At 32.8% G+C, this 12,806-nt stretch overlaps 1 protein-coding gene across 2 annotated transcripts in view; it reads left to right on the forward strand.

The window, feature by feature from the left end:
- Positions 1 to 7,192, forward strand: part of LOC149423660 (breast carcinoma-amplified sequence 3 homolog) — a 58,373-nt gene extending 51,181 nt beyond the window's left edge. The window contains exon 13 of one of the 2 annotated variants that reach the window (XM_089631704.1): positions 6,085 to 7,192. In XM_089631704.1, coding sequence (XP_089487830.1) covers positions 6,085 to 6,242 — 158 coding nt within the window. In that variant the 3' untranslated portion in view covers positions 6,243 to 7,192. Of the gene's footprint in view, positions 1 to 293; positions 4,562 to 6,084 lie in introns of those variants that run through there. The other variant, XM_089631703.1, reaches the window with a different exon arrangement.
- Positions 7,193 to 12,806: the final 5,614 nt, after the last annotated feature.

Genomic DNA, 12,806 nt, shown 5'->3' on the forward strand with positions numbered 1-12,806 from the left:
ATTATGGTTTGAGAACACTTGTATTTTGCACATTCTGTACAAATTAAAATTTTGATACTAGTTCACTTCAAAATATCTCCTTCATATGGATCTCTGACTTTCTGTGCAAACGTGCAATCGTCCAATTTCCACAGTCACGGAGACACTGAAAGATGTTCCAAGATTTGTGGGAAATTTCACAATTGCCGCAGGTACAAATTGTCAGATTTCCAATGTCAAATATTTTTCAGTAGAAAGTATAACAAAATCTGAATGTTAGTATTGATTTGCCTTTGGGTTGTTCTTCTGTCCAGGTTACGAATGGACGGTGGATGACTGGAGCAAGGGACAGGGCAAGGGGAAGGGCAAAGGGGGAGAGGGTAGGGCCCCACACGTGCACCGCATTGTCAACCCCCTCGGCGCAGTGGTCAGCGGGGCCTCGTCCGAGAGCCCCTCGCCTCCCGGAGACAGGGACCGAGACTCCTACATCATGTCCAATGAAGACGAAGCCCTCTTTAGGCCCGTAGTCAGCGCTCCCCGCTCCTTGCCTGCCCCCCACACCCCCCCCACCCGGCCCTTGTCCAGCACCCTGCTGCTGCCCGTGCGCCACCTCTCCCCGCCCTCCGAGTCCGCCCCTCCCCTCGCTCCCCCCGCCTCCTCGCAGGCGCTGCGAGACAGCGTCGTCATCCCTGCCAGGCTGACACACAGCTCCCCTGCACATACTGATTCCAGCCATAACCATACCGCCACCGATGTGCAAAGCAAGTCTGAAGTGATTGTGAATCAATGCCATCACTTTGAATCAGATATGGATCAGGTGGTCAAAGCTCCACAGAAAGATACCCTCAATAAGCCAATTAAGAAGAAGACTAAAGATAAGAAAAATGAAAAAAATAAAGCTTCTTTTCAACCCGAACAAACAACTACAGCTTCTTTGGAAACTGAAACAATAAAAATAGCTCCCTTTGAACCTGGTTCAGCAAAACAAGCTTCTGCTGAACCCGTATCAATAAACAAAGATTCTTTTGAACATGATTTAACAAACAAAGCTCATTTTAAACTAGGACAAACATACAAAATTCCTTTCGAACAAGAATTAACAAACAAGGTGGTTATTCAACCTGAACAATCATACATAAAAAGCTCTTCAGATGCTCTTAAAAATGTAACTGGCATTGATTATTCCAGCATCGAGACACCCGCTCTTAACCTCTCACCAACATACTTGGATGAAATATCTAAAGCTGTCGACACTATTGAAGTATTCAATGATGAAATCACTGTGAATAATTCAACTCGTATCTCCAGCTATGATTGGGCTAAGTCGTCACATAGTCCATCTGTTTCGTGCGATGCGACTTTGAATACCATCATAGACGAAGTGTGTTCGGATAAGCTTGGAAATAAAATGGATGTCTTTGGTGAGATTTCCTCACAGGTCTCTAATGTTTCTGAAACATTTGTACTGCCTTTGAAAAACCCCACAAAAAAGGCACCAAAACATAAAATAAATCTGGAGAAGAATAAAATGAATGAAGAGTCAGCGTGGGAGATGTTATCAGATATGCAGCAGGTACAGACACAAGAGGTTGATGCCCTCAACTTTGATATAAATTTAACTCCTGAAGGATTCAGTATTCCGGAAATAAAAGATATTGTCAGTCCTGATGTTAATAAACTTAGGAAAAAGAAAACTAAATTTAGTAAACCAAAAGTGGTGCTGGGATTGAAAGACGAACTTGCGGATATCCCAGTAAATAAGGAGTCGTTAACTGATGAGGGCACTATGGACTTTATTATGCCAGAAGAACCTCCCAAACTTAGTTGGAGTGCAGTAGCTTCTTCCAAAACAAGAAAAAGCATTGAAAATCCTTTACAGACTTATATTAAAGGATTAGATGAAGCATTCGATCCTAGTGAATTTTCTTACGATGACAATTCACTGGCATCCAAGCTATCTTCAGTTTGCAAGAAGAAGAACATTGTGGTGGCACTGTGCGAGACTCCAGAAGCGGAGCTGTGCTTTGTGGATGAGCATCATTCTCTGTTCTTAGAACCCCCACCCTTGGAGCCACTAGATCTAGTTCTGGATGAACAAAAAATCCAAGAAATGCACGACAGCTTGCTGGATTACTCCTCAGGTCGACCAAACTATAAAATCACCTCGTCCAGAGGTTCCTCCAATAAAAGTGGCTCTCTTCCCATCCACGACGATGAAGTAGAAGTAGTGCGAAACTTTGAAGATTTCATCAGTGTTTCGTCGGCGTTTAACCTTCCTGACTTGAAGCATTTGGAGGAAGAAGACATCGGTTTGGACAAGATTAAATCCATGGACAATAAGGTCCTGGTGGTGTCCATGGAGAAGTTTTCAGACGAGGAGAATACTTCCCCGTCCTCATCGCAGACGGAGAGCGATGACTGTTCCAACATGGTGACGTCGGAGATGTATGCGCAGGAAGGGCAGTGCTCGGTGGTGGTGGACGAGCCCATGGCGTGCTCCGTTCCGGCTGCTCCCAGTAAATCAGCCAATAAAAAGAAACCAAAGCGTAAACGAAGATAAAACTCGTCAGAAACTTTATTTTGAATGTACTTCTTTTGCTGTTTAGCTATTAGTTTATTGATTAGTTACCCTATTGCTTTTGATATTTGGAATTTTACAAAATTAAGATTATCAACGATAGATTTTATATTTATACAGATGATTTGATATCTTAAATTAAGCTAAATCCAATTATTATTATCATAATACATTTTTTGATTATTTATTCGAGTCATGTTAATTTAAATGATCTCATTTGTAAATAAAAGTAAAATTACTGATTTGTGCGAGCTATAATTTTTATTTATTTGTGACATGGTCTGTTTAATGAACCTGAAAGATTTTGATGCTGTATTATTGGTTCTATTTTATTAATTTACTATTAAGTATATAATTTTTAGAATTATTATTGTATTGTAAACTATTTGTACCTACCTAGAGAGATATTAGATGTGTATCTCGCAGTTTGTTTAAAACCACTTGCCGATAATTTACTGCTCCAGACCTAATAATGCTGTGCAGAAAGCGGCAAAACTAAATATCAACCCTAAATTTGACTAAGAATTCGATTGGAGTAATATAGAAATTCTTTGATAATTCAATAAGTAAAGCTTATTTTTCTCACCGTCTAATAAAATAATAATAAAAATCTATATTTTTAGTGTTGCAAATTTCACCTTTTTAGGTAAAACATTATCTGTGTTTTTCAAAAGAAATTCTGCATCATTCTCTATATGGAAATTTAAGTGAAAATGATAATATTGAATTATTTAAGAACTTATTTGGTGGTTAGTTAGTTTCAGAGCAGCGTTAACAATTTGTGTTCATATTAAATATAGTATTATTTTAAATGAAATTCTAATGTGAGATTGACTGGATAGCTTTTTGTTTCCAGCGCATGTAAATGTTTATATGTATTCATTTATTTTAATTGTGTGAAAATTAAAGATAGAATGAAAAAAATGTGTGCATTAAAAGTGTATTTATGAATATGTATCTAATATAAGTTGTATTCACAATTGTGAGTTTGTACTGCCTTCAAAGGTGGGGAGATAGTTCTTAGGGGATAATCAATCATTCATGAGGTAAATTGCATAAACCTGTCCCGACATCTTTATGTTATTGAATTATTTGCATGTTTCAATTTTCCTCTATGAATACTATTTTATCCATTTTATATACATAATACATACAATTAAGTATTCATTATTTTATAATAATTTTATTTATCGATCAAGCCTACAAAAGGATGGTCATTTTTAAAGACGTCTAGTGCTTCACTTTTTCGAAGCTCCTTACTTATTTCAAAGGATGAACAAATGTTATATCAATGATTTATTTTAACATCATCCTTGCTCATGAACGTAACATTAAGTGTTAATAGGTTTAGAACAATTATTTTAGTTAACAAGTTCTTCTTGTTACACATACTTTGCTTTTGCTTAACAGTTCTTTAATTAGTACAGTTCGTAATGTAGAAGTGACTTACACACAAACATCTGACAAAGTATCTAACGCCAAGAAAAAAATGAAAATTATTTTCTTTTTTTTTCTACGCCATTTATGTACTTTATTGACCGAAGAGTAAAATTATGTTGTATATAGTTCTAATAGGTCTTGTTTTCAATTGATTTCTTTAACTGAATTAAATATCAAATCCTCATTTTGTGGATATTATCTGTTGGAGCTGCGGACTTTGGCTAGTCCTCTTGCACATACCGACATTACTGGCGCAACGAGGAAACAATGTGAACGGTGCCAATTGTTTTATCACTTATCTCAGTATTGCTTGCTATGCATTCTTCTCGTTTTATATGTTTCCCTATGTTAATGATGGTCTAAAATATTATTAAAGCACAAATCCTTCTCTCGTAGAACAAAAAGAATAAAAAAAATATATAAAGAAATATTTTAAATACTTTTGTGAAAATGCAGCTCTCTAAAAACAATTAAAATACATTAAACCATGCTGCATTCTGTAGCCAGATTACAATGTAGCAAAAAAAAACATTTAAAAATAATAAAAAAAACGAAAAATACTAATCTCTGTCTTTTGATTTATTTACTATCCTTTACAGAATTCGTTAATTACTGTGAGTATAAACCTTCTTTGATTATTGTGAGATAAACCTTATTTAATTATTGTGTGATAAACTTTATTTAATTTGTTAAATAAAATACAATTAAGACGGTCATTGCAACAAATAGTGAAAAATATTTATTCTTTCTAAGAAGATTTACGAGTGGAAAAGTCAATACATATTTAACAGATAAAGACTTTGTACTTAATAATCTTGCTTCACGTTCGAAGTCAAGTTTCTTGGTCTTGAATTTGCGGAGGTCATGTAATAATACTTTAAAAAAAAATCAAATTATTATTAAAAATAAAATAATCGATTTTTTTAAGTTTCTTGTTGTTTATATCGGAGGTTTCATATAATAATAATATTAAAGGTTTATACACTCTATTTACGATTACAGCTTTGTCTTGCATTGTGTTCTGAAGCTGACCCAGATAAGAGGGTTGGAAGATGAAATATGGCTATATATCGGTGTATATTGGAGGTTTCATATAATTACTGCCTTCAAATGCGGTTCGTCTTGTATCAGAGGCTGGACAACATCACAGCAACCAATAAACAGATAAAACCTGGAAAGCGGGTTTGTTATATTACGTTGATGCATAATTAACGATTTATTTATTTATTATGTATTGTACATTTGATACAGAATTTTTTTAAGTAACATATTAGGCCAAATAATGTAATTGGATATGCGCACAAGACATGTATTACATTTAACATGTAATACACAGAAAAGTACAAGCCGAAGATAAGCTACTATACCGGCGTGAATACATTGTGGCCTGGTCAACATATTCAAAGGGCTCCGATAAAACAATTGTTAACCTTATCTACTAGGCTTTCGCATTGTGGTCCGTCCGTCACATGTTATTCTTATAGTTTCACTAAAATATACGTTGTGTCAAAACGTGCTGTGTGATGGGGTAGATAGCTTTGTAAAAGTTAACATTGTACACTAACCTAATGAGTATGAATGTATTTATGCACACCGATAGTATCACTAGCATGCGTCAAACTGGTTCAAAATTAAAATCTGGTCTTGGTAAACCATTAAACACCCAAAAACAAAGAAAGTTTTACACAATATTTATAAATTATTTGAATCCACTGAATAGATAATGCACACTAGAAATGCCTGAAATGTAGATTTGAATGAAAACTGATTTCGCCACTTACTTTGAAATACGCCCAACCAATCATAAATGAATAGTTCAGTTTCTACACCAACACAGCTAGTTGCCAAATCAATAACAATACAGGATCTATTCGGAGAATAGTGTCAGAAAATAATTGTTTTCCAGAAGGGCACAGTTTGTTAAAATAGTTAAGCATTAAAAAGGTAAATAACAATAATTTTCTGCTCCATCCAGTACCCACACTACCAGTACTACAAACAAGAATCTCTATATTCTGGTTTATCTGTACATTATTAAATTTGTTAGTGGTGTAGTAATATTCAAGCAATATTCCTCTTGTTTCCAGGTGGCAATCGTTCCTTCGACGTGGAGCAAGAAGACCTCAGCTCTAGCAGCTTCAGCTCCGCCAGCCGCGCCTCGCTGGACCCCCCCTCCTCTCCGACTCCCAGCTGCAGTGGAGACAACGTGCTGCACTTCCCCGGAGACTCCAGTGGCTCTGTCTAACTGGACCTGCCACGCTCCCTTAACACTACTTAAATGCTAAACATATTATATATCAACCATACAGAAAGTCACTATAGATTAATGCACCTAAATAATATACTATTAACTATGTATGCTATTGTACTTTATCCTTAGTTCCGGCCCTGAGCCAAACGGCACCTGGCACTGGTAAAAAGATAATCAGCGTCTTGCCTCCTTGGCAAGTCGGCGCCCGGAGCTGACAGCTCCGATGGTGCCTGCACAGAACAGGCCCCGCTTATCTTTCTACATAACGTGTTAAGAAAACTTTTCACACTCAATTTTTTTATATTACATATATTTTCATGCTTGATTTAAAAAAAATATTTACTAAACTTTCTCAAAACATTCAACTTTTAATGAATATGATATCTTTTATCTCGAAATGCAGTTACAAATTTTGTATGTGAGGTTACTTACTTAACTCAATATAATATGAGAGTTAGATTTTGATAATCTTTATGATAATATAATGTAATGTATTTATCATTTAGTGGAATACATTTGTATAAGGAAAGATTTATTCTAACACTATTAAACTAGTGACATATTTATCGCAATATTATGAAAAATATCAATTAGAATAATACAGGTTGGTATTTATGAACAGTCATGTCAACTAAAATAGTGAAAATGTTTCCCCAATTCTTTAGTATATGCATTTTTTATGCTATTTATCAAAATAATTGTGTCATATTGATGAATTTTGATTGATCTTGGTTCCGTAGGGTTGGCATCACTGTTTATGAACATCCTTATAAGTTATCAAGGTCTCTGATTGAAGACTTTTAGTGTTTAAGTTAATTCTTTAGGACAAACACATGGTACAAGCTTCTTTACAAATTTACAAAGAAAGATAAACAATTTTGGAATGATAATATGAATACATATTACTTTACATTAAACATGATCATGTCACAATTCAACTAAAGATTATTCCAATAAACTCCATTTATTTTTTCAATTATAATTTAAAATAAATAAAATTTAATATTATTATTCTGAAAGTATGTTAGTTTTTATTTTTATTGTTGTGACAGCTTTTTCGGATTTCAAATTTCAATCTGTCAGTAGGATGTTACAAGGCTACCAAAAGGCTGTTACGATAATAAAATAATTAACATACTTGCAGAAGATAATAGTTATAATTTTATAAATGAACCAGAAAGTTTTAAATAACCATATTCCAATATCTAAATTAGACTAAAACAAAGGGCACATTTAAACCTTCCACATTCCGGTACTACATAAAATTAAATTAAAAAGGATTGTTATTAATTTCACTGTATTTAAATTATTTTCATCATTACTCTGAACAGATTATATAAATTACTAATGAACAAGTTGCCCTTTTGATTTGTCATGCAAAACTATTAACATTTATAGATTTAAGTGTATGGCTAGCATTACACTTGTAAGTTTTTTCGTAAATTTACGACTTCTAGCCAATGGGCGCATTGGATTTTCAAAATGCAAGATGCCCATTGGCTAGAAGTCATAAATTTACGAAAAAACTTACAAGTGTAATGCTAGCCTATAAATTAATGAGGTTCGCATTAATTCAACTATTAAATATAATTATCTTACGATAGATTTTGCTCCCTCAACATTTAAATTATAAAAAAATTATTTTTCTCAAAATGAAAGCGGTGTTTTTTACCTGTAATAATTATTTATATACATATTAGTGGTAAATGGAAGGAGTAAGCTAAATTTTGAAAAGAGTAAACAATTATTTAGAAAAATACTGATCTTGGGACTTGGGTTAAATCAAGAAACAATTTAAAATAAATATTAACGAACTATTGATAATTATATTAGCTTTTATGTGAGTTTGGTAAAAGCTTGCTTTCTTTGTTACATAATAAGTAACCTACATAATTCATACCATTTATTCTAATATCAATATGTAAGTGTATTTTTAAATACTAGTATGTAGTGATTTAATCTCCTTGAAAATACCATAAAATCATTAATATGTTAAAGTGGTTACAGTGACTTTGTAATAGAGAATGATTAATGTATTTGAACAAACTTTTATACCGATAAAACTTTACACATTCCCTTTTCAAAAGATCAGAAAACATAATTTATTTTATTAACTTTTGATATCAGATTACTTATTTCTACGGTTGTGATAACAATTAATATAATACCTTAAAAAACGTACAATTTCAAAATCTATATTAACAATATTTCTCCATTATATATGCCGCTTGTAAAAACTCAAGAAGTCCCTTTTTCATAATACTACAAAAGTGTAATAGAGTTCAATGTCTAATGATTGTCTAACTGACTTCCCGTATAGTGCCATCCACTTTGTTACTCCTGACCTCCGTTGCTCTCATGACATTCTCAAAACATACCAAAAGTTGAGGTAAGTGAGTAGTGTCGGCTATGAAAAGGTTAACCAAGTTATCGGTTGGCACATCCCTGATTCAGGCTTGCTTTTAAAACGTAAATTAAAATGTATTTTTAGAGTCTTACTATTTTTATACGTATTCAAGATAATCTCATAAAATAATGGTAATCTTAGTATTTTGGGGAGTAAATTATATAAAACTAGCTTTAAAGGTAGGTACATATTCCTCTGAAGGAAACTCATGTTTAATTTCATTCAAATTAATGACTTGTTGTTAGAATTAGAATAACACAGGGTTGGGCCAACGCAACTTTAATTATCTTCTAAAATGATAATTTCTCAGAAACATCACATTGTGGAGAGATAATTTAAGTATTTAATTAATTGACCGGTCAGTGGTTGAGTGGGCATAGCGCTTGGGTCTCACCCCAGCGTCGCGTGTTCGATTCCTCGGCTGGCTAAGTCCTCCATCACAACACAAGCAACATTTTCGGCTTTCTGTGGTGGTAGTAGGAGATTTTCAAACATTGTTGGGTTATTCGTAACCTGGGAATGTTTGTCTTTCTTTTAAAAAAAATAAAAAAAATTGCCCAAACCCTGTGCGCCGTATGCATTGCGTTAATATTACCATGGTGACTTAGTCAAATAGAATACATAACTAATTGTCATGTTAAGATTAATATTTATGTATTTACACAATTTCTGTCTAGAGCATGGATAAAATAACAATAAATTTATTTTTATATAGGCAGATTTTTGGACGGACTGATGTTGTGGGCGGCGGGTGCGCGGGCAGGGTATTGTGATGAATGATGAGAAAGGTTGTGCTTTACATAAAATGAATATAATACGGATGGCGATATTTAAGAGGATTTTCCTTTTCGTGTAACTTGCTCTAATTGTTATTTTATCCGTGCATCTGCCGATAATTACACCACATTGATTTAAAGATTAGGCACATAAATTTATTTTAATGTCTTCATCAATAATTATTATTAATGTTTAGTTTCTTAGAAATGAAAATGTACAGGCTCTTCGGTGAACCATTTTAATAAAAAAACAATTGTTTTTTTTTATATTTTCTTAAAACCTCCATGAAAACAAACATTTTCTTAAAACATGAAATATTCAGTTTTATCTGTTATCGTGGCTGCAAATAGTGCACTTTAGTCATCCTGAAGTCTCGCGGCAATTGTCATACACGGATTGAAATAAAATCAGAAAGGTCAAAGGCAAATCTCCAATGTACTCTGATTAAATTCCCACGTTTTTTGTGTTGCCTGGAAAGTAGCCAAGCATATCTTTCGCCAAGATGGATTTATATCAAAATCACCAGATTAATTTGGCAGAGAATTTTGAATGAATAATTTACTAATGGAATCCAGAAATTATCCCAAAGTACATTTCAAATTGATTCAAAACTACTCTACTGATTATATTTTGCCAGGTACGCAATAATCCTTTTGTTATCGAATAGTTTATAGCATAAAAATCTTGAAATTGCCAAATAAATAATTATTGTTAACAGTCATATTGTTTTTAGATATTTTTAAGATTCTGAAATGAAATAAGCTGTCAGGAGTTTCCAAATAAAAACAGCTTTTGATTTTGCAATAATTATTATTCTTCAGACCTAATAAAATGTGCATTGCGCTTTCTCTTAACGCAGGTAGGTATTCACTTTGATCGCTAAGTCAACATTAATTTTTGTTAATAATTGACATAAAACAAGTTGAACTATTCCTAAACCTTTTTTCTGCCCCCTTGGTTTTATAAGCATGTTTGCAGTGCCCCCACTCCAGTTTGTAACATGAATGGTTTGTCAGGTATTCTATGAACAGATTGGTGTGAAAGTTATTAATTTTGTTAAAAATGTCAGTTATTATTGCATGCCTAATAAAGTTAATTAAAATAATCGTTTTTCTACACTGCTTTGTGATATAACTGAGCATTTTCTCTTCCATTTCAGGGCCAAATTTTATGGTACATTCAAACTAAATTCTCCAAGCCTAATTTTGTATAATTTATTAGGAAGATAATTATTTTACCAGAAAATCTTACTTGTTAATGTTTCCTTTTTTCTTAAAAACTTATAATTACATAGTTAATTAACTTCTCTTTTGCATATGAATTTTAGTTTTAAGTTTTATACTTTTTATCTAATTTGAACATATGTAATGATAATTTTGTAAATGACAATTTAAATTCTAATTTAGTTTAATTAATCATTAATGAATAGCCAATTTTATTTGTAATAGTTTGAATTTTGTTAAATTGCTTCAAGTACGTGTAGTGATTGGTTACTCATGGTTTCGTTCCTTAGGTAAATTATCTGATTATCTCGCTCCGGAAGATCATCATCCAGTGAAGGGTTAATTTTATAATCATTAATTTTTAAGTAAGGTCTGAGTCAGCAGGAGTCCCGCTCTAGTCACCAATGGTATCAAATGATTGGTTCTTAATTACTCCAACGGCATTTTCCCAGATTGGTATTCAGCGGTCTTTCTCTTTGGATTATTTTATTCTTCAATAACTAATGCCCGCTTTCACCAATTATCCCCGTGCGAATGCGTACAGTCCATGTAAACTCCATTTCAAATTATTTGAAATTCAAATTGAAATGAATTCAAATTATTTGAAATTCAAATTGAAATGAATTCAAATTATTTGAAATTCAAATTGAAATGAATTCAAATTATTTGAAATTCAAATTGAAATGAATTCAAATTATTTGAAATTCAAATTGAAATGAATTAAAATTATTTGAAATTCAAATTGAAATGAATTCAAATTCAAACAAATTTAAATCGCGTTCTCATGGACTTCGCCCACATAAAACGCAGGATTAGTTGCACCTCACCAGAGCATCCCTGTCTAGTGTAAAGACAGGGGAACTATATCACCACCCGGTTGAGCAGCATTGTGAGGCGGTTTAAGGTAGGGGATGTAGGAAGAGATATGCAGGCGTTGAAGAGGTCCGGATTATAATATAAATGAGTGTTCGCTTAACTACCTATACATACATAAAAAAATCTCTGAAATAGAATTTAATTGACAGAATTAATAAATATTCTTTTGTGCTTTTTAATATGAAAAATAAAATAATTTTACCTACCAATAAAATTTATGTTTTGTTTCCATCGATTTCTCTTTCGCCCTTTTCGTTTACGTTTCGCGCATGTTTATTCCCTATATTTGCCCCTTTTCTTGACTTGCCACACTTTCTCTTTATGTGTATCTTTTATTTTTTATCCTAGAATGCATAAATGAAAATAATTTCTTTTTTATTGCGCTTTTGTATAAAAAGTTAGGATTTTAGCTCCACTATCAGTGCAGCCGACCTGCAAAACTTGTGGATGCGGTTATCGACTCTACAGCACAGGTTAAAGAAAGAGTCTCACTCAGTTTGATTGGTGAAAGCTGCGTGTTAGATAAGTCAACTTATCAAATAACTTTGATGTAGATATGATTCTGTTTGGAAATTGCTTAGGTATTAAATTATAATGTACGGATAATATTGTGGGTCTCTTTGTATTTAGCCACCATAAACTAATGTGATTTTTGGATATTTGTGATAGTTTCAACTGTAATTCATATCTAGTTGATAACATGGAAAGTATGACTATAATGTTAACACAACATAATATATATATTTTTTATTACACAATCTTGTATCTTCTTAGAAGAGTGATTATTATAATCTTAACTATTTACTCAATACAAATGAATGTTTTTTTAATTGGTAGAGAAGGTGAATAAATAAATACACGAAATAAAAACATTGTTTTATTAAATTTAGAGCAAAATTTTCATCACAAGTGCGCTGCGCTGCCCACTGACTTTCTACGGCATCCTTGAAATCTGGTCACACAGTATTTTTAAATTGACAATAAAATGAGTTGAACGTCCAGAGAAATACATAGATCAATGGAACGTTTGATTTTATAAAAGCATTTTGTAACTTTGGTTGGACAGGGTTCTAACTTCTCTTTTTGCCTTATTCTGAGATATGAGGTGTCAAAGTTTGCAAAGACGATTTCTCAAAATCTATTTAACATTTTCTGATTTTGAGGTTAAATCTTGTGTACAGTATTTTAGTTTAACATGTAAAATATTTAAATGGGATGTATACTATTTTAGAATACCTAAATGTGCAGATAGAACCATGTGTAACCAGTTAAGGC

This window comes from Hesperophylax consimilis, chromosome 5 (genome assembly GCF_061612785.1).
Source record: "Hesperophylax consimilis isolate HC1 chromosome 5, BYU_Hcon_1.0, whole genome shotgun sequence".
Classification (NCBI taxonomy): domain Eukaryota; kingdom Metazoa; phylum Arthropoda; class Insecta; order Trichoptera; family Limnephilidae; genus Hesperophylax; species Hesperophylax consimilis.